Source organism: Hipposideros armiger, unplaced genomic scaffold (genome assembly GCF_001890085.2).
Source record: "Hipposideros armiger isolate ML-2016 unplaced genomic scaffold, ASM189008v1 scaffold_87, whole genome shotgun sequence".
Classification (NCBI taxonomy): Eukaryota; Metazoa; Chordata; class Mammalia; order Chiroptera; family Hipposideridae; genus Hipposideros; species Hipposideros armiger.
Genome location: NW_017731437.1, coordinates 1,490,606 through 1,511,619, shown reverse-complemented (window position 1 = coordinate 1,511,619; position 21,014 = coordinate 1,490,606). Strand labels below are relative to the sequence as shown.

At 59.2% G+C, this 21,014-nt stretch overlaps 2 protein-coding genes across 10 annotated transcripts in view; one reads left to right on the top strand and one right to left on the bottom strand.

Annotated features, from left to right (window-relative positions):
* The window catches only part of RHBDF2 (rhomboid 5 homolog 2), a 24,164-nt gene extending 7,397 nt beyond the window's left edge, over nucleotides 1-16,767 (top strand). For 6 of the 9 annotated variants that reach the window (XM_019644210.1, XM_019644205.1, XM_019644206.1 and 3 more), the window contains 18 exons: nucleotides 4,340-4,528; nucleotides 7,328-7,492; nucleotides 8,346-8,473; nucleotides 9,051-9,246; nucleotides 9,332-9,535; nucleotides 10,509-10,637; nucleotides 11,022-11,140; nucleotides 11,309-11,506; nucleotides 12,306-12,417; nucleotides 12,627-12,701; nucleotides 12,866-13,027; nucleotides 13,402-13,511; nucleotides 13,651-13,714; nucleotides 13,805-13,899; nucleotides 14,152-14,227; nucleotides 14,367-14,467; nucleotides 14,651-14,804; nucleotides 15,478-16,767. In XM_019644210.1, the coding sequence (XP_019499755.1) occupies nucleotides 7,349-7,492; nucleotides 8,346-8,473; nucleotides 9,051-9,246; nucleotides 9,332-9,535; nucleotides 10,509-10,637; nucleotides 11,022-11,140; nucleotides 11,309-11,506; nucleotides 12,306-12,417; nucleotides 12,627-12,701; nucleotides 12,866-13,027; nucleotides 13,402-13,511; nucleotides 13,651-13,714; nucleotides 13,805-13,899; nucleotides 14,152-14,227; nucleotides 14,367-14,467; nucleotides 14,651-14,804; nucleotides 15,478-15,897 (2,487 nt within the window). In that variant the 5' untranslated portion in view covers nucleotides 4,340-4,528; nucleotides 7,328-7,348 and the 3' untranslated portion in view covers nucleotides 15,898-16,767. Of the gene's footprint in view, nucleotides 1-977; nucleotides 1,171-1,681; nucleotides 1,729-4,339; nucleotides 4,529-7,327; nucleotides 7,493-8,345; nucleotides 8,474-9,050; nucleotides 9,247-9,331; nucleotides 9,536-10,508; nucleotides 10,638-11,021; nucleotides 11,141-11,308; nucleotides 11,507-12,305; nucleotides 12,418-12,626; nucleotides 12,702-12,865; nucleotides 13,028-13,401; nucleotides 13,512-13,650; nucleotides 13,715-13,804; nucleotides 13,900-14,151; nucleotides 14,228-14,366; nucleotides 14,468-14,650; nucleotides 14,805-15,477 lie in introns of those variants that run through there. The other 3 variants (XM_019644207.1, XM_019644208.1, XM_019644211.1) reach the window with 3 other exon arrangements.
* Nucleotides 16,768-17,616: 849 nt separating this feature from the next.
* On the bottom strand, nucleotides 17,617-20,122 carry AANAT (aralkylamine N-acetyltransferase). The gene is made up of 5 exons (XM_019644240.1): nucleotides 19,998-20,122; nucleotides 19,482-19,562; nucleotides 18,761-18,943; nucleotides 18,313-18,467; nucleotides 17,617-17,919 (listed from the first exon to the last, which is right to left on the bottom strand). The coding sequence occupies exons 3-5, from the start codon at nucleotides 18,921-18,923 to the stop codon at nucleotides 17,617-17,619; spliced, it is 621 nt and encodes a 206-aa protein (XP_019499785.1). The 5' UTR covers nucleotides 18,924-18,943; nucleotides 19,482-19,562; nucleotides 19,998-20,122.
* Nucleotides 20,123-21,014: the final 892 nt, after the last annotated feature.

Sequence of the window (21,014 nt, the reverse complement as noted above, 5' to 3'; positions counted from 1 at the left end):
GTTTTTCTTTCGGCTGAGCAGCTGGGCTGAAGCACCTGTGCCAGTGGTGGGTGGGTGGGAGTGTGTGAGGGGGAAGTGGGCGCTTTCTAGGAGGGAGGGAGACCAGAGCTTCTGTTTGGCTTCTGGAGACCGTCTCTTGCCTCCCTTTCCTCTCTAACTCTGATGATTGAGTTGCATCCTCCAACTGGGACAGTTTGCTGTCTTCCCTTTGTGTCTCCATTTTTCTTCCCAAACCCTGTCCCCAGACCCTCAGCCAGCCTTTGCTCTCCCCTGCCTTGTGCTTCTGTCCTCACTCCCTCCTGCCAGTGTCCGAAGGTGTGCTGGGGTGAGTCACTGGCTGTGCAGGCAGCTTGGGGACCCATGTAGGGAGACCAGGTTAGATGACAGCCTTTACATAAGCTGCTCCTTCCGGGTCTTGGGGGGTGGAGGGTGGAGGGGAGCCACACTCTGAGGTCAGTGGAAACGGGTTTTGCTGGAGATTGCACAGCGGGTGAAGGCTAGCTTCCTCTTCACAGCTTTCTAAAAATGACAGGTTCCCAGAAGGGCTGTGGGTAGGGAAATGAAGTTTCAGTTTCTGTGTCAGGGAAGCAGGGAGAGAGGCCACTTCCTTGCCCTTTGCTGCGGCCCTCCCCCGTCATCCTGTGAGTCAGCAGGGGGGACAGACAGGTTCACAGCAGCCCCAGGCCACCTCCCTGCCCTCCAGACTGCCCACTGGCCCACAGCAGCTGGGAGCCTGTGCCATCTGGAAGTAACTTCTTTACTTCCTCAGTTAAGGGACCTGAGCCCTCCCCCTGAGAGGTCCCCTATACTTCCTTGTCCTATCTAGTGATTAATAGTGGTCTTCCTTTTTCCTTTCTGGCGGGACTGCTAACCCCTGTCCAAGGGCCCCGCCCTCCCCTCTGTCCCCATTTCTGGCCTCAGGCAGTCTGAGCCCTCGGGTCAGTTGCCTGCCTGCTTCCATCTGGGGCTCCAGCTGCTGCCCTCTCCCTGCTCCCACAGTTCTCGGAGCCTGGGGGTTATGGTGAACCCATCCACCTTTCGGGAGGCCAGGGAGCCTTCCGAAACCTGCTAGTGTGTGTCGGTGGCAGGCAGGTGAAGAGAGAGAGAAGGAGGGAACTGGAGCCGGACTGATAAAGGTGGAACTGCACCTGGAGTCAGGCTGGGCAGCCGGTGAGCCCCTCCAGCACCCTGTTGGGACAGCACAGTAGTGCTGTCGGGGACCTCCCTGGGGGACGCCTTGCATACGCTGGCTGTGTGTCAGCCTGGGTTTAGCACCCAGCCCCACCCTATGTGGGGAAACTGGATTCTCCTGCCGCATCAGCAAGTGGGCTCTGAGTCTGCAGTTCTGTCACATGTGCCTGGTCCCGGCTGCTGCTAGCTGGCTTAGGCTACCGGGTGGGTGCGGTGCCTCTGGGTGGTGTGAATGCTGCACTTCACTTTTTCTGTGGATTGGCCCTACCCCCGCCCCATGCTGGACCCCACCCTCAGCCCCCATGGCCTGGGCGCTGTGGCAGGCCAGGGGTCTTAGAAGCAGCGGGTGTGCCTGTGGGCCAGGAGGAAGCCTGGTCCCAGGATGTCATAATTTCCTGCAGTGAGCAAGCACTTCTGGGGCGCAGGAGATAAGTGTTGGGCGGGGCACTCCTGGAGCTCCAGCACTTTTTCTGCCTGGTTTCTGTCGCATGAGCTCCTCTATGCCTTGAACTTGGGTTACGCAGCCACCCAGAATGGGTATGACCACCCCTGCACTGCCAGCCGCCCAACCCCCAGCCAAACCCTCACTCCCTGAGCCCTAAGGAAAGGGCTAGGCTTCGGGTGCACCCACCCACCGAGTCTGCACAGGCTGGGGGCACATGGTCTCGGGAGCAGACTCTCCCTTCCATGGTGGAGAGGGGCTGGGGGAACATGCTGTTTTTATACCAAATGGGTTGGCCTCCTGAGTGTCAAAGCTGGGCCTCACTTTGTCCAGCTCCCTCGCTTAACAGAGAAGGAAACTGAGGTTGGGGAGGGGGCTGCTCACAGGCCAGGCCTCGGCCACTGCCCTAGGAAGATAGTTAAAGTGGCTCTTCCTGGGCACCACGCTCCTCCCCAGAAAATGCGCCCCTGTCCCTACCCTCTGCTCTCTAGGGCCAGGCCAGTTCTCTTTGGGACCCCCCAGGATTTCCCTTGGGCCGTCCATCAGCCTGCGGTTGTGTCTGCCTTATTTCCCTGTCACATCAGCACAGATATCAGCAGCACAGGGGTCTCCGGCCAGGGGAAGCAGCCAGGGGAGGCATGGCCTTGGGGTAGGAGAGCGGCTGGCTGGGAAGTCTGGGCTGTGCTGGGGAAAGAGGAACAGGACGGGGGACTCATCCTGGGTCAGCGTCCTCAGCCCTGCAGTGGTCACAGAGCTGGAGTGGGGCAGGCAGCACTTAATGGAACCTTCCAGAAGGTGCCACTCCCTGAGCTGGCAGCAGGACTGGGGACGACATTTTCTATCCAGGGTGGATGTGGACTGGCCATCTGCAGCCATCATGTGCCCTCCCCCTCACCTGCCTTCCATCCAGCTGTGGGCAGCCGCAGGCAGATGGGCCATTGATGAATGGTGGCAACAGTGTGTCCCACCCTGTGTCGTGGGGACACTTACATGTAGGCAGATCTCTGAAGGTGAGAAAGTGGTTGATTCTGTCTGGTGGTGGCAGGGCAGGCTTTCTGGAGGAGGTGACATTTTTACCTTTCATAAAGCAACTAGTAGGTGGTTTAAAGAAGGTAAAAATGTCACCTCCTCCAGGCAGGTGAGGTGGAGCCTGGCATGCCAGGTGCAGGGCCTCAGATATGAGGAGATGGGAGCTTGGGAAGCTGCAGGGGGCGTGTTGTGTCTGGGGGCATGTGAGGGCAGGTTCTGAAGGGCATGGGGTGCTGATTCCAGGAAGGTCTGATCAGCTCTGAGTGCCAGAAGGATCCTATCTGCTTGGTGACCTTACCAGAGCTTGGGCCTGGCAGCCCAGCCTTCCTCTGCAGCCTACCTGCCTCCCTCCTTGGTGCCGGTTTCCCAAGGCAGTGCCCACCCAATGCCCTCTCTTTGAACCCTGGTCCCAGTGGAGCACAGGCCAGGGAACTGTCCTTGCAGGGGCCCCACATGAGACTGTTGTCTTGGAGCTGTCCCTAGAGCGGGCTCAGAGTGGCATCATCACGTGGCCCCCAGGACTCTGAGGAGCCAGCCTGCCTGTGATCATCTGCCCATGATCGTCCGAGACTCATCTGCCCGTGATCGTCCACGGCAGGTCTACCTGGGGACATGGACTCAGGACTCCCAGCACTTGGGGATAGAAGGAAGGATGCCCAAGTCTGTTGGTCAAGCCTTAAAGAAGTGGGCAGCGTCCGGAGCACCCAGCTCTGCCTCGGATCCCTCTCTGGAGTCCCCTCTACACCCAAAGTTCCTCTCACCTGTAGTTGGAGGATGTCAGCATCCAAAGGCGCTGACCCAGTGTGTAAAAGGGGCTCTGCCCTATGGAGCCAGAGCAAGTAGACTTCAGGCTCTGGAGCCAGAGCGACTTGAGTCCCAGCTGCTCCCCTTCCGAGCTGTGTGAGCTTGGGCAAGTTACTTAGCTCCTCTGAGCTGCCATTCCCCACCCACAAAATGGAAGCCATTATAATGTCTGCCTCCAAGGCGGTGTTGAGGACAAAGTGGGATAATGCCTGTGAAGGGCCAACAAGGCCTGCCACACCCCTGCCCTTCCCCCGACAGCCCTTGAGGTTCTGCTCAGGGAGGGCCTGCTGTGTGCCCTGCTAAACCCACAGAGTATGTATAGCAGGACTTCTCAGAAACAAAGAGGAATGCCACCAAGTTGTTCACTTCCAAATGCTTTTTTTGTGTGTTGGGTGGATTTCACCGTACGTAATAAATTAAGGAACCAAGACAACAGCAACACAACACTTCCAAATCATTTGAAATTGCCTTAAATAATCTGGCTAATTCTACAAGAATTGAAATCTTAATCAGAAGATGGCCAACAATTCCTGGGATTTTTTAAAGTTAAATGTTTCTAGTAAAGTTATGTTCAAACAAAGAAACAAAAAGGGCCATCTTGATTTTGGGTTCACAGTCCGGAGTAGGAATTTTTAGGTTTGTTTGTTTGTTTTTGGTAAACACCCTGAGGCTAGAGCCCCTGGCTGCCTGGGACTCTGACAGCCCAGCTCCCCACCACAAGGGACCCTTACGCCAGTGGGGAAGGAGGAGAACGTACGTCCTTTAATCCCTCATCCGCGAGGCTGGTGGGGTTATCCGCACCTTGTACATGAGGAGTCTGAGGTGGGGAGGTATTAAGACTGGTCCTGACGTACCCCCTCTCCTTTCTCACAGGCTTACAGGCTGTGAGCACCAAGGGAGCCCCCCTGCTGGACCTGGAGCTGCCTGTCTGTCTCTATGCATCGGCCTCTCCAGAGCTCGTGTGACCCCTGAGCATCCGTACAGTGAGAAAAGGACTAGAACATGCTCTAAAGATCTCTGCAACAGACTCAGGAAGCTGTGAGCTGAGCCCAAACGCTGAAGGTAGGAAGCTGGGTAGCCAGAAAGGCTAGACCCAAGGCACTGGCTCCTTCGCAGTTTCTTTGTTTTTTAACAAATATGTAATGTTGCCGTCCGTGGGCCAGCACTCTTCTGGCAGTGGAGGTGCAGCGGTGAATATAAGGCGGCTGCTTCAGGCAGTCAGGGAGGGCTCCTCAGAGGAGGTGGTGCTCACGCTGGGACCAGAACGATGAGAAGGCGCTGCCTCCTCTGCTGTGTGATGACCTGATCTGGGGATGGTGGGCCAGCATGGGCAGAGGCCCAGCATTTTTGGAGTACCTCCTTGAGATGTTCTTTAAACAGCTTTATTGAGATATCATTCACATTTAATTTCATATTCATAGGAAATTCATCCCTTTAAAGCGCACAATTCAGTGGTTTTTAGTATATTCACAGGTATGTGTAACCATCACCACAGTCACTGTTAGAACATTTTCGTCACCTCAGAATGAAACCCGTGCCCTTCAGCTGTCGCCTCCCCCAGTCTCTCTCCCCCAGCCCTGGGCCGACTCATCTTCCTGTCCATAGATTTGCCTATTCCCGACTTTCAATGAATGGACTCCTATAGTGAGCAGCCTTGGGGCCTGGCTCCTGTCCCTGGGCACATTGTCCTTGAGGTTCATCCATGTTTCAGCATGTGTCACTCCTGGTTGTGTCTGGGCAATATTTCAGCGTGTGGCTATAGCACGTTTTGTCTGTCCACTTGTCTGTTGATGGGCATTTGGGTTGTTTCCACCTTTTGGCTCTGGTGAACACGTTGCTGTGAACATTCTGGAACAAGTTTCTCTGTGGACATACTGCCTGCGTGTGTGTCATGCATTCATTCACTCATTGTATTCTCAGGAGGGAGGAAGTTACTCCCCCAGTCGTAGGTGAGTACCTGGGTGCTCCGTGGTCAAGTGCAGGCCTGTGTGCCAGTCAGGCCAGGCCGCCCAGCTCCAGTCTGTACTTTTGACCACAACCCCCCAGCACTGGCCCCGCAGAGCTTGGCAGGTGCGAGATAGTGAGAGGCCCACGGTGGCCACAGGGGCCGGGTGGTTGGGAGTGGGCAAGCAGGAGGCAAAGCCACGCAGGGCTCAGAGGCCCCAGTGAGAAGTCTGGCCTTTATTTTAAGTGACAACAGGGAATCCTGGGACAGTGTTAAGCAGGGAGTGACATGGTGTGATTCATGCTTTTAAAAACTGATTCTTGCTACTGTGTGGAGAATGGTCATGGGGGTGGGGGCTTGAACGGCAACAGGGAGAGGCGTCAGCGGGGTGCTGTGGTCCTACAGGATCACAGTGAGAGAAGATGGTGGCTCTGGTGGGGCAGGTAGAGAGAAAGAGACGGACAGATTTGGAACACGTGTGGCTGCTGCGTTGCCCTGCCATCCCACACCGGGCCCCACGTGCCCTTGGCTGGGGGCTCCCGTGTGACCCTTTCCCTGGTCTGTGCACACCCAGGGTTGTCACCCATGTCGGAAGATGGGTGTTGAGTTTCTAGCCTTGTACGAGGAGAGGAGAAACCAAACCTGCCCCAGGAGCTTTGGGAAGTGGGATGGAGAAAGAGCTAAGGATTTTAGCAAGAAAAAGGTCACAGGGCAGAGCGAGTGATGAAATGAAGAAAATATAAAAGGCAGAGGGTGCTAATTCTGGTGTGATCAAGGGGGATGCGGAGATTGGAGCGCAAGGTAAATTTACCCAGATGGGAGTAAATTGCCACCTCCTCTTGGCAGGGCCACTTGGCAAGGTCCGCTGAAATTCAAGACACCCTTACTCGTCAACCCAGCAATTCCACTTCTAGAACTTTGTATTGTGATAGTACTTGGACAGGCACACGCAGTATAGGCAAGAGTGTTCGGTAACACCGGACACCAGTCTAAAATACTGGAAACATCCTAAATAGCCACCGATCTCGAATTCAGTAAATCTTGGTACGTTCCACCCAGTGGAACCCTTGCCGTTGTCAGGAAAGAGAAGGTAGACCTGTCTGATGGGGAAATGTGCCTGCTGTAGAAGGAGAGGCATGAGTGTGTCCTGTCCCAGGTGCAGAGGCGCCTCTGGGAGGATAGGTGCACAGCCCCGCCCTGGAAGGTGGGTGACAGGCAGGCCCTGAGTCCACTGTCTGCTTCATAGTCTTCTGCGTCTTATTTTTTATTTTGCAAGGAGATATATCATTTTTATTATTAAGGTAGAATATTTTTCCTCTATGAAAAGAAAAACATATCAGACAGCTGGCAGTTTCAGTTACCTTTGAAAAAGGGAACCCAGCAGCCATAGGGGGACAGGGTCAGATGGCTGTCAAGTCTATCTGAGAGTCAGGCTGAGCTGCCACTTCCTTTCTCCCAGCCCAGGGACTGCTCTGAGCATGATGGGGGGCCCTTGTTAGTGGCCTGGTGTACCCCATTACTCCCCAGCCTCCTCTTTGTCCTCCCCTGAGCCCTGCCCCAGGGACAGGCAGGGCTCTGGCCTCTGGTAGCCAGAATCTCTACAACTCCACACCCTTTGCCCTCCAGCTCCCTTCTGTGTGTGGTCCTTGCCTGAGCACAGACCAGAAATGGGACAAGTTTGGAGAGCTGGGGACTTTTCAGATCCTCCTGGTCTGGAATGCAAATGAAGGGGGACAGAAATAGACATTCTTGCAGTACTCTCCTCAGTCAGATTCAGTTGGTGTCTGGTGAGAATCAAGTTTGGGCCGATTGTTCTCAGTCTGGGCTGCGTGGCCCTGGCACCTGGGTCCCCATGTCCCCTCCTGTTCTGCCGAATCTCAGCGCACCTGTGCCCCTACTCCCCTTCTCCATTCCAGCCACCCTGCCCCCTGCCTGCCATGGCCTCCGCTGACAAGAATGGCGAGAGCGTCTCCTCTATGTCCAGCAGCCGCCTGCAGAGCCGGAAGCCCCCCAACCTGTCCATCACCATCCCGCCACCCGAGATCCCAGCCCCTGAGGAGCAGACCAGCATGCTGCCACAGGTACATGGACGGCCTGGGGGCTCGCTGTCCTGCCACGGGTGACACATGTGCCCACATGACACCCTTCATGCAGTCCACTTCCTGTAGGAGGCCACTGCTGCCCCTATAGCCCCTGACAGTAAGGCCTGTACCCCCCTCTTTCCTGGCCCCAAACATCACAGGGAGCAGGCCCTGAGCCCATGAGCTCCATCTCATGGTGGTCCAGGAGAAATATTTAGAAAATTGTCCTGGAGAACGGCTTGTCTGTTCTCCCTCCCCCACCCACCCCAGGAACCGGCTGTTTCCATCCCCTCGCCCAGGCCCTTCTGAGGGGCGTGGGCTGTGTGGGACTTGGGGGTGAAGGGGCACATGCGTCGTCGCCATCAGCAGCCTGACCCAACAGCATCTTGGCTCCTCCGAGAGAATGGAAATGAATCAACAAGCTGAGCCATTGGTCCATAAAGAGCTCATTGAAAACGGGCTCGAAATAGCGTGGGCTTCCGCGCAGCCTGGGACATAAAGGGGAGCTGTGTCCGTGCCGCCCGCTCACCCCAAGGGCTCTTTGGAACATACAGAAACAGGCCAAGAACGCCATGGCGTGACGAGGGAGCACTGAATAAGGAGTTAGGGAAATGCATGCCAGGATTTGCTGAAAAACGTTAGAAAACGGCAATTTTACATTTAAGAATGCGAGCTGCTGGTGTGTGTGTGTGTGGGGGGGTGTAAACTGGGGTTGACGTTTGTCCTCTCAGGGTTGTCACACTGGGAGCCAAAGAAGACAGCCCAGGATCTGGGTGCTGTGGCGTCGCTGTGAAGTCGCTGTGCACGTGCGCGCACACGCCCACACTCTGTCCTCTCACCCGCCTCCCCACAGAGGCCCAGGAATCCAGCCTACTTGAAGAGCGTCAGCCTCCAGGAGCCACGGGGACGATGGCAGGAGGGCAGCTCGGAGAAGCGCCCTGGCTTCCACCGCCAGGCCTCCCTGTCTCAGAGCATCCGCAAGTGAGCACCCCGCCTGCCCCTCCAGGCCACCGCCCAGCAGCCCTGCGGATGGCATCTGGACGTTTGCTGGGCCAGGTCCCTGTGTCCCCGTCCTAGAAGGCGTAGGCAGGCATTAGTGAGCAGGCATCTCCCTGCAGGGGTAAACGTGAGACTCTTAACTCCATGTTACCGGTGGGGAAACTGAGGCCCAGGGGGACATGTGCCTTGTAGGAAGTCACAGTGGGTTCTGCAGGGCTCAGGGATGTGGGAATGGCTCACCGCCCCTCACAGTGGCTCCCGGAGGCCTTCCCAGCCCAGCTTTTCATACTCTGGACTTTGTCTCACCTGTGCTCATCTGGCAGTTGGGTACCAAACCAGGGACTCAGGGCAAGCTGACCTACCCCTGCCACACACGTGCCCTGCCGCCTCGCGTCACCCCCACGTGCAAACATGCACCGTCAACTTTCACATCAGGTCCCCTGTGCACACACGCGCCCTGCCGCCTCGCGTCACCCCCTGCACGTATGTGTGCCCCGTCATCCTCATCGTAGCTGCACCACCGTGCTTGTGCACACATCCACCTTCTCTGCTCCCGCAGGGGCACCGCCCAGTGGTTCGGGGTCAGCGGCGACTGGGAGATGAAGCGGCAGCACTGGCAGCGCAGGAGCCTGCACCACTGCAGCGTGCGCTATGGCCGACTCAAGGCCTCGTGCCAGAGGGATCTGGAGCTCCCCAGCCAGGAGGTGCCTTCCTTCCAGGGCACCGAGTCTCCAAAACCATGCAAGATGCCCAAGGTGGGCTCCATCGGGGGTCGAGGGGTGATGGGCGACTTCGCCCAGGGGCCCAGTCCGCTGTGCTCACCACTTCCCTCCCTTTCAGATTGTGGATCCACTGGCCCGAGGCCGGGCATTCCGCCACCCGGACGAGGTGGATCGGCCCCATGCCCCTCACCCACCATTGACCCCGGGGGTCCTGTCCCTCACCTCCTTCACTAGCGTTCGCTCTGGCTACTCCCACCTGCCTCGCCGCAAGAGGATGTCCGTGGCCCATATGAGCTTTCAAGCTGCTGCTGCCCTCCTCAAGGTGAGGTGCCTGCCCGCCTCTGCCCAGCCTCCCTCCCCGAAGCAGCTCCCAAGAGCTCACCCAGGTGCCTCCTTCCGTGCCAGGGCGGTGGATGCCTGGTATCCCTGGACAGAGAGGGGGCCCCGCAGCCAGGCCTGCGTCCTAGCCCCAATTCCCTCCTGAGCCCCTCTAGTCTGGAAAACTGGCTTCTTTATGACACATAAGCTGGGAAAGCAGACACTGAAACATGCAGTGAGCACTCATTGCCCGTGTTTACTGAGCCCATCGTATGTGCTGGGCATGGGGCTGCAGAGTGAAATGAGCCGGCGTCACTGCCTTGGAAGCGCTCCCAGCCCAGGTAAGGGCAGATGGCACCACTCAGTGTGATGAGTATAGAGCCCACCCAGAGGAGGTGCCGCCCCATCTCACCCAGGAGAGGGGCTGATGTCAGGGAACACACTTGAGCTGAGCTCAGAAAAATAAGGAGAAGTTTACTAGGAAAGGAAGGGAACAGCATTCTCAGCAGAGGGAACAGCCTATGCAAAGGCCTGGCGTTAGGAAGGGGTGTGGCACTTTGGGGAGCAGCAGGTGGTTCCATGTGGTTTTAGTGAGGGATGGTTTTAGTGGGAAGAGGAATGGAAAGAGATGGGGTCAAAAAGGTGGGCAGGGGACTGGTGTGTCATACCAAGAAGCCAGGACTGGGGGAGATAGATAGCCTGAGCCTCAGGAGTTAGGGTGTAGGATGAGTGGAGAGGTGTCAGCTGCCCAAGCCAGAGGACAGGAGGTCACCAGGGAGAAGATAACAGCAAACGTGGAGAGAGAGATGATGCGTTCAGGGATGTGGAAAAGCTGGTGCCTTGTTCCTAGCCCTCCATGCTTGGGGCAGGGTCCCGCCTCCCAAGGCGCTGTCCCCAGGAGGGTGGGCTGGACGACTTCTTTGGCTTCGGGAGTGCCTGACCTGAGCTTGATACCTGCGCCTCTACCCTGTGCACAGGGGCGCTCGGTGCTGGATGCCACCGGACAGCGGTGCCGGGTGGTCAAACGCAGCTTCGCCTACCCCAGCTTCCAGGAGGAGGACGCGGTCGATGGGGCAGACACGTTTGACTCCTCGTTTTTTAGTAAGGCAAGCATGGGGTGTGGGCCTTCAGGGCAGGGGGACAGGGTGGCCGGTGGCCTGGGAGCTAGGAGAGCTGACCTGTCCTTGACCATGCTCTGCCAGGAGCCCCTGAGAGCTCCAAAGGCCCCTTGGTGGGATGGGGTGTGCCACCTTGTGGAGCTCCTGAGCCCCCGTCTTTCTGTCAGGTAGAGTGAGGACCTGGGGGTGAGATAGGGTGCCAGCCGGGAAAATCACCATCAGGGCCGACACACATGAGCCTGGCACGTCCCTCCCAAGGAGCCTATCTGTCCTGCCTCACCCTGTCCTTGAATTGAGCTGCTGGGGACAGTATCGGGGACAGTGACTCCTCATGCTACTCTTTCTGTGTCCCCCACTCCACCCCCACCCTAGGAAGAAATGAGTTCCATGACCGACGATGTGTTTGAGTCTCCCCCACTCTCTGCCAGCTACTTCCGGGGGATCCCACGCTCAGCCTCGCCGGTCTCCCCCGACAGGGTGCAGATCCCTTTGTGAGTTGTGGGCAGCCCCTCCTGCAGGTGGAGGGAAGTGGCACAGTGGGGAAAGGGCTCCCCAGAGCCCAGTGACCCTGCTGGGGGCTCCCCAGACCACAAATCCCTCCTGAGCCCCCTCCTGGGCTGTGTGGGATGGGCATCAGGCTGAGATGCCACCATCCCCAGCAGGAAGGAGCATGGCCGCACCCCAGTCCCCGTGGCCAAGCGTGGCAAGCGCATTGCCTCCAAGGTGAAGCACTTTGCCTTCGACCGGCAGAAGCGGCACTACGGCCTAGGCGTGGTGGGCAACTGGCTGAACCGCACCTACCGCCGCAGCATCAGCAGCACCGTGCAGCGGCAGCTGGAGAGCTTTGACAGCCACCGGTGAGCGGGCAGGCGCCGGCACTCTACTCCCTGAGCCGGGGTGTCACCTGGGAAGGGTCCAGGCGCTTGCTGCCTCTTCTCCACCCTCCCCGCTTTCTGAGCTCCCAGGCAGCAAGCAGTCCATCAACAAGCGTTCACTGAGTGCCAGCACACAAGCCCTGCAACTGAGCTCCAGCAGAATGGAGCCGAGAGGGCGGGGTGGGTCAGAGGGACAGTTAGAAGCTGCACCATGAGTAAGGGGACTGTGGAGGGATCACACCCAAAGACCTTGGGGGAAGCCAGAGGGGTGGGGAGGGACAATTCTTGCAGAGTGGGTGATTCGCAGTGATCTGATAGACATTGGACCCCAAATTACAAAAAAATCAAGTAATCACAAGTATGGCGAGTATCCTGGAAGAAGACAGAGAGTGGGCGTGAACAGCGTGGTAGGAGGGGTGCAGTCAGGATGAGCAGCAGTTAGCTGGCTGAAGAGAGATGGGAGGAGCATCCCTGGCAAAGGAAGCCTCGTGTGCAAAGGCCCTGGGGCTGCAGGGAACTGGGTGTGTTCCACAAACTGCAAGAGGAGAGGAGGAGTCTGGGGAGGTGGACAGGCGCAGCAAGGCCTTGCAGCCAGTGGGAGGGGGCCAATATTAGACTTTATCCCGAGGGGAGTGGATTTTAAGCTGGGAGAGAGACTCATAGAGGTGCATTTTAAAAGTCACTGTGGTGAAGGCTGAGTTGGAGGTAGAAGCGAAGGGGGTGGGGTAGGGAGCAGATAAAAGCTGAGTGTCAGCACTGCTGACCGAGGCCTCTGCTCCAGGCCCTACTTCACCTACTGGCTGACCTTTGTCCACATCATCATCACACTGCTGGTGATCTGCACGTATGGCGTTGCGCCCGTGGGCTTTGCCCAGCACGTCACCACCCAGCTGGTGAGTTGGGCTGTGGAAGAGGGGCTCCACCCAGGGACCCCAGCCCCCCCGAGAGGCTTCAGTGTCAGGCCACTAGATCCCACTTATGGCAACAACCTGGCCCGGGCAGGAGGGCGTGCTGGGCTCCCTCTGCTTTGCCCCTTGGCCCTTCCTGGGGGCTGACCCTGGGACGGGAAGTGCCTGAGCCACTTCTTCCACCTCTGCACTAGGTGCTCAGGAACAAAGGTGTGTACGAGAGCGTCAAGTACATCCAGCAGGAGAACTTCTGGATTGGTCCCAGCTCGGTGAGGGGCCCGGGGAAGGGGTGGGAGCAGCATATCAGCAGGGAGCGCCTGGGTCCTGTCACCCCCGGCTGGGCGGGAAGGGGGTCAGCTGCCCAGTAGCCCATCTCTTCAGGGCAGACTCTCAGCTCTGGGCCTGAGTTCACCCCCCTTCCCACCCCTGACAGATTGACTTAATTCACCTGGGAGCCAAGTTCTCGCCCTGCATCCGGAAGGACCTGCAGATCGAGCAGCTGGTGCTGCGGGAGCGAGACTTGGAACGGGACTCAGGCTGCTGTGTCCAGAATGACCACTCAGGCTGCATCCAGACCCAGCGCAAGGACTGCTCGGTGGGGACAGGGGCCGCCATCCACCCCGAGCCTGCCAGCCCTGCCACACTCTGGTCCCCTGCACCTTGTACACTTGCCCTGGCCTGGGGGAGGGGCCGTTCAAGGGCAGTGGCCACATTCCCTCTTCCTTCGTCTGCCCTCCCCGGCCTCACACACTCCTGTACACACCCCCCAGCACAGGAAGGGTGCTGACCACCCCAACCCCAGAGAAGTGAAAGCCAGGTCTTAAGAATGTCTCCTGAGGGTGGGGGTGAGGGTCTGGGAGATGGACCTGAGCCCTGGGGAACAGGAAGAGCCCCTGTCAGGGGTGTGTCCTGACCACTTGGATGGGGGTGGTCCTGACTTGGCATAATCAGCCCACCTCCATCCTCCAGGAGACTTTGGCTACTTTCGTCAAGTGGCAGGATGACACTGGGCCCCCCATGGACAAGTCCGATCAGGGCCAGAAGCGGACATCAGGGGCTGTGTGCCAGCAGGACCCCAGGTACAGTCCCAGGGTAACCCCGATGGGGCTGAGACTATGGGGTTGAGTAGCACGTCGTGCTCCCCACAGGGACATTGGCAGGCAGGTGTGACGGGCTGTCACAGGCCCTCATGTTGCCCCCTCTGACCTCTGCCTCCAGAACCTGCGAGGAGCCGGCCTCCAGTGGTGCCCACATCTGGCCTGATGACATCACCAAGTGGCCAGTGAGTGGCAGGGCAGAGAGGGGTCTGGGAAGGGTGGGGAGGGGGCGCCTTGGGCCGCACGGGCCCAGCCCTGTTGGTGTCCCCCCACAGATCTGCACGGAGCAGGCCAAGAGTAACCACTCGGGCTTCCTGCACATGGACTGTCAGATCAAGGGCCGCCCCTGCTGTATCGGCACCAAGGGCAGGTGAGCCGTCCAGGAGCCAGCCCCGCGTTTCCTGTGCTCCTCCTCCTCTGCCCGCACCCGGGCTCATGTCCTCCCTCGCCCACTCTGGGGCCACCTATGGTGTGAGCAGGATGAAGGGGGGAGCCCGGGTGTCTGCAGAGGGGCACGGGCTTCCCACCAGTGATGCTGGCTGTGGCCAGGCGCTGGCTCCAGGCGAGGTGGGCGGGGGTACTCAGTGCCCTGACATGCCCCCTCACCTCCCTGGCCCTCCAGCTGTGAGATCACCACTCGGGAGTACTGCGAGTTCATGCACGGCTATTTCCACGAAGAGGCAACACTCTGCTCCCAGGTGAGGAGGCCTGGGGGCGCCCTGGGCATAAGAAGCTGGGCAGGGCAGCTGCTGGAGCGGGTATCGGGCTCTGCCCCCCACATCAGGGCCTCTGACCCAGGTGGGTCCCAGGTGCTGATTCCTGTGCACTCACCCCCAGGTGCACTGCTTGGATGAGGTGTGTGGGCTGCTTCCTTTCCTCAACCCTGAGGTCCCAGATCAGTTCTACAGGCTCTGGCTGTCTCTGTTCCTCCATGCTGGGTAAGGCTCCTTGCTGCCCACCTCCCAGACCCCTGTGGTGGCTGCTCACCTGGACCCCCGATGGAGGGGCTCCTGCCCAGGGAACGCCAGCACAGTCCCCCAGACCCCATTGCTCCTGAAGTGCCTGGCTGGAGGCTGTGAGTAGACGTGGGGAGGCTGATGCCAGTGTGTCCCCCGCTCCAGCGTGGTGCACTGCTTTGTGTCTGTGGTCTTCCAAATGACCATCTTGCGGGACCTGGAGAAGCTGGCCGGCTGGCACCGTATTGCCATCATCTTTATCCTCAGTGGCATCACCGGCAATCTCGCCAGTGCCCTCTTCCTCCCGTACCGGGCAGAGGTAGGGCCTCGGGACTGGGCAGGAGGGGAGGGAGGGCTGGCTCTGCTGCTCCCCACCCCTCCCCGCCGGAGTCTGCCAGAGGGACACATGGCCCCTTCGATGCCAGGCTCAAAAGCAGATGGACAGCTAAGCTGGGGGCTTATTGGCCGATCCCTTAATCTCAGGCTCGAGGGAGCAGTGCTGTCCGAGTCGCTCAGACGGTACCTCCGGAAAGACCTTCCAGGACCCTGTCCCTCACTCTGTTCCCCTTCTCGGCTTCCTTTCTTCATGACCATGATCGCTGCCTGCCACCATGTCCCATATGTACAGTTTGAGCCATAGGAAAGTGCCAGTATGGGACCATTCTTGACCTACAGAAATGGCAGTTTTTTGATCAGTCCAACCTAACGCTGTTGCTTTGTTCAGTGCCTGGCCCCTCCCCGCTGCACCCTGCCAGGAGCAGGCTCATCCGTCCTGCTTTATTACACCTGGCACATAGGAGGTCTCCACCTTTGCTAAAAGGATGGGTGGCACCAGCCCTCCCCCATCCCCTCAGCTTTGGGGCCCCCACCCCTGGGAGGCACTTTGAAATAGGATGACCCAGGTTCCGTGCTCCAGCCCAGCTGTGCCCAGGGCTTCCTGCACACCTGGTAACTGGAAGTGACATGTGTTCCATTCCCCCACCCACCCCCAGGTGGGCCCGGCGGGGTCCCAGTTCGGCCTCCTCGCCTGCCTCTTCGTGGAGCTCTTCCAGAGCTGGCAGCTGCTGGAGCGGCCCTGGAAGGCCTTCCTGAAGCTGTCGGCCGTCGTCCTCTTCCTGTTCGTGTGTGGCCTGCTGCCCTGGATCGACAACATCGCCCACATCTTCGGCTTCCTCAGCGGCCTGCTGCTGGCCTTCGCCTTCCTGCCCTACATCACCTTCGGCACCAGCGACAAGTACCGCAAGCGCGCCCTCATCCTGGTGTCGCTGCTGGTCTTCGCCGGCCTCTTCGCCTCGCTGGTCATCTGGCTCTACGTCTACCCCATCCACTGGCCCTGGATCGAGCACCTCACCTGCTTCCCTTTCACCAGCCGCTTCTGTGAGAAGTACGAGCTGGACCAGGTGCTACACTGACCAGCTGCCCGGAGGGGCCGGGCGAGGCTGCTCCCCAGGACCCGGGGACCGTGCCTGCACAGCACCCCACCCGCACTCCAAAGACCCACCGACGGGTGCCCAGGCCCAGGTCGTCCCCCGCCGGGCGAGGCTGCCTCGGAGACCGTCATAAGGGCTGGTTCCTTGGGGGGACTGAGGTCCCCGTCCTTAGGCCTGTGTGTTCCTGGCCCTGACTGGGGGGCACTCAGAGCAGCTGCTTCTCTGCACTCAGGGCTCGGGCTGCCATCTGCCCTGCTGTCCTGCCCACCTTCCGGAGGGTGGGTTTCTTTCGTCCCAGTGTCCTCGGGCTGCTGCCATCTCCCACCCCAGCCTCTGCGGGTGCCCCCTCGCCCACCGTTACTGTGAGTGTGCCGTTACTGGGGACATGGCTGGGCGTCGCACCAGGTTCCCACCCTGCCTCACCATGTCCCCCCTCCCTGGTTTTCCCCCCTGTCTGCCCTCCAAGCCCATTCACCAGTAGCCTGCTGAGCCCGCCCATAAGGTGACCAGATGTGATGAGAGAGGCTTTGGCCGTGGTCTGGGAGAAGGAGCACGAAACGCAGACCCTGAAGCCAGGAGCCTCCGCTTGTCCTTAGCAGCAGAGGCTGTACCCCCGCCCCTTTCCAGTGTTCTGCCTCGCGGGACTGGCTCTGACGACGGCCAGCGCCACCACCCTCTGCCTCACTCCCACCCAAGTGGGGACGGGGGGCTGGGCCACCCCAAGGACCCACTTCCAGAGGTTGCCCAAGGCTCAGTCAAGCCCGTTTTTTTACTGGTTTATATTATGGTCCTACTTTTTAAATGTAACGCTAACTTTGTATGGATGATGTTTCAAGTGTATTAAATGGTATCCTTTAGGGAAGTACCGTATCTTTTGATCTGAGGCCTCAGGAAGACGAAGCTGGAATCTTATTTTGGGGGTGGGGAGAAGGGTCAGCCATGAGGAGCTTGGGGGCAGGGGTTTGGCCCAAAGGGACATTGGAAATCTTATGGGACTTCTAGGGGATTTGGTTGGACCAGAAACCAAGTTGGGTCACATGGAGGGCCTCAGGGGCTCCCTTGAGGGGGTGGAGTTAAATCCTTAAACCCCCCGGGGTCCTCCAGCCCCACCAGCTCATAGTGGCAGTCGGGGCTCGCTGGGCCAAGGGATGGGCCACCCTGGAAAACTCCACTTACTGCCTCACCCCAACCCTTTTTCCGCACACCCAGGAGCCCCCCAGGATGCCTGGGGCTGGGGGAGGCAGCGCCTGCACTTTCCTGCTCGCAGCTACCCCCCATTCCGGGGCTGAGGGCAAGAAGGACCATCCCTGGACCTGGGGAGAATAAGGGCTCCTGAGCACTGGGCTGTCCCTGTGAGGACTAGGACACTGCCCTGGTACTAAGCCGTTCATGCCCACCTGCCCAGAGGGCCCCCCACTGGTTCCTGAAATGAAGGGAGCTGAGGCAGGGCTGCAGGACACCTCCCACTGTCCACAGATGCCAACCCCAGCTCGGGCACAGGTTGGAGTACGGGAGGTCCAGAGGGCCCCTTGGGGACAGACTGGAGGACATACTGCTTGTGTTCCAGCTGGGAGAAGAGCCCTTCTCTTTATTTCAACCCTGCCCTCACCATCACTGCTTGGGAATCATCCCTTCACACTCAGCGTAGACCAACTGGGGCTCCGGGGCTGGCTGAGAGCCACTCCTGCATGGCCGGCCAGCTCAGCAGCTGTTCCTGCTCATGGAGGCGTGGCCCCGCAGGGAGCACTGCAGCTCTGTGAAGGCCAGCGGGCCCAAGGTGACAACGCACGGGCCCACCCTGTGGAAGCCAAACCTCTCATAGAAGGGCACCAGAGCGTCCTCGCACATGAGCACGGCCCGGCGCACGGCTGGCTGGCCACCCAGGTGGTAGAGGTAACGCCACAGCAGGCAGGAGCCCTTGCCCTGCTGTCGGAAGGTGCGGTGCACAGCCAACACGTGCAGGTGGGCTGTGTGGCCCCCGGGCCTGTGCAGCGTCAGTGACTCCTGGGGGCAAGCAGGAGACAGGAGTCCAAGTCACCTCTGCTGACACCTGCACCCCACACCACCCCCACCCTGGGCCAAGTGCCCCCTACAATCAGGGCTCCCCTCCCACCCGAGGAGGGCCCCAAATTGGGAGTTAGACCCCAGCCTCATGGCAGACCCTTCATGAGGGCTTTCGAGACCCCCAAAGGGCTGGGCCCACGGCCTGCGCTCGTCTCTCTGGGTCTGGAAGAAGATACCCCAGCCTCTGGCTCCTCTCCCTTGTCTGGCTGTGTGAGAGCAGCCAGGGGCCAGCGGGCAGTGGGCTCTCTACCAGAGGCCTTCTGGGGACTGGGCATTGCAGCCCACCCTGCCCTCACCTGCGTTAATCTCTCCTCACCCCTGCCCTGTCCTCACCCGGGTCAGTCTCTCCTCGTCCCAAAGTGAGCCGATGATGAAGGCTACAAGGCGGCCCTCCTGGAACCAGCCCAGGGACAGCTCTGGACACAGGGTCAGGAACTTCCGGATCTCATCCAGATGCAGGGGGCACATGCCAGAGACAGAGACGAAGGCTGTGGCAGGGGGCACAAGTGGGTGATTCTGGTCACCATGCCAGATGCTCGCTCACACCAAGCATCTGCTCAGATGACAGGGGTGGGTCTCCCACCACCCAATCCTCCCCTACCAGAAAGCAGGGGGTTCAGGGCTGTTGTTCCCCCCACATTCCTAAACACCCATGGGTACACAGAAACACACATGGTCTGATACCCCAGGGTCCCAGCCCACAAGGACAGGAGACGCAAGGGGCTTCTCACCACAGGGTAACTGGCAGAGAGGCATCTGGACCCTGCGTGGGGCTGCTCACCTTCACGCTCAATCTCAAATACGCTGGCAGCATCCTCTGGGGTAAGGCAGCGAAATTCGCTGGCGGGCAGCGTGTGGCGCCGCTGGCAGCTTGGGGTCTCTGGGATCCCAGGTGGCAGGTGCAGGGCCACGGGCCTCAGGTAATGAATGCTCTGCGTGGACATCCAAGCTGCCGGCGCCACCTCTGGGTGCCCCAGTTTGGAAAGGCCGCACTGAGTGAAGGCCCTGCTGGGCTGCCATGCCCAGCCTCTGGAAGGCCTCCGGAAACGAGCCCATAACCCGCCGGCCCCGGCTTTGGGCACCCTGGCCTCTGGGGCAGTGGAGGGGCCCCCAGCACCTTTTGGAGAGGCGTGAGGATCAGGGGTCTGGTCCTGATCAAGAGGGGCAGGCCTGAGTGATGGTGTGTCTCGCCTCTTTTATACCTGGATCTTGGATGGGGCCAGCCCCACAGCAGATGGCCATATTCCCCAGGTGCTTGGCTCCTGAGGCAGTTTTGAGGACTGTAAACATTGGAGCTCTCTTCCCACCTTTCCTGCTCAGCCAGAAGTACCCGAGGAGCAGACCTCCAAACCTCCCAATTCTAGCCTCACTGCCCTCCCGTGCATCGGAGCCCCAGGAGATTGGGAGGGGTGGGCCTGAGGTACCCCAACACTGCTGCCCAAGGGAGGAGGGAACACAAGCCTCCACTGATCATGTCTAATGCAAGTGGGGGTTTGTCTCACCTGCTCAGAAGGGGACTTTCCGGTCCTTGGGGTCCAGGAGGGTGTGACTGGGAACTTTTCAGGCAGCCTCAGTCCTTGGCCCTTGAGAAAAAAACATTTAATCAAAGTGGGTTCTCAGGGAGCCCCACATTTACCCAGATGGCCTCAGACCGGACCATGCCACGCACGGTGGGGTGGGGAGGTTGGGGAGCGTAGGGGTGTGGGGAAGAGCCGGCATGGAAGACATACAAGACCCTCCCCCCCGCTCCCCGTTCCACCCCGGCTCCTTGGCCATGTTTTGGCATTTCTTGTTTCTCCCATGACATCCTGCAGATTTGCAATTCTCAGGGAAGGCCATCCCCCCTTAAAAAGCCCCATGCCTTCCAAATGTACCCTTGTTCCTCCACCTTTCCTCTCCCCGTCTCAAAGCCCCAAGCACGGTACTCCTATGCCTGAAGGCTGGGAGCCCGGGGAGGGGGCCCCACTTATCAGGCCTATGGGCAAGGGTCCCCACGTTCCCACCACAGAGCCAGTTACCCCAGGAGCTGTCCACAGGCGCAGGAACCAGGGAAGTCTGAGACACTGGGGTGCCCTGCTGTTCTCAGAGATGTCTAATCCCCCCTGCCCGCCTCCAGCCTCCACGCTACACTAGGCAGGATGAAACCAGCAGGGCTCTGCCTGTCCCTGTGGGCTGAGGGTCAAACGTCAGTGTGGCACGCTGAATGACAAGGGGATTAGAGTGGCTGACAGAGGCCCCAGGGCTTGGGGAAACGCATGGGGCTAATCCCTGCTCTGGGGCCATTGGGACAGGCATTCACCCTCTGTCCCCTGGAGCTGGGCAAGCCCCCCTGAGGGTGCTCCAGCTCTGGCAGCCTGAGTGCTTCTGTTTATAGCTCTTACTTGGTGCTGAGCCCCAGGTAACAGGCTCCTAATCCACACGGCAGCTGGGCCCACTGAGTATTCACCCCATTTTATACAGAAGAACACCAGGGCTCAGAGAGGTTAAATAGCCTCTCAGAGCCTCCCAGCAAGTCAGTGAAGCTGGCACAGCAAGCCCAGGCCCACCTCCCTCAGACACGTTGTTCCTGCCCGAGTCGCTGGACCCAGTGATTTCCCAAATGGCCCGTTCACATCTTCACAGTTCTCCTGCTGGTCATCACACAGTGTCCCCAAGTCAGAGTCTACCAAAGCAAAGGACGGAAATGCCTAAATCTGGCTCCTGGGCCTGCAGGTGAAGCTGATGAGGTTGGAGGGACAGGCGAGGCTTGCTGTGTAGACAGTGGCAAGCCACTGAAAGGGCATGATGACTGGCCAAACCTTCCATGCCCTACCCTTGTAAATTACCTCCTCCATCACATACGGAACCAAACTCTGGCTCCCCAAATGTACCTCTTTCCAGAGCACTTTGGGGGAAATTCCCAAATCCAGAGGTAGGAGTCAAATCCTCATGTTCCCCGCTCTCCATGACGTCTTCCATCATCGCTTGTCCATCTGTCACAAAACCCAACTCAAACCAGCAAGAGGTCCTTAGAGATTCACGCCCTCCTGCCACGC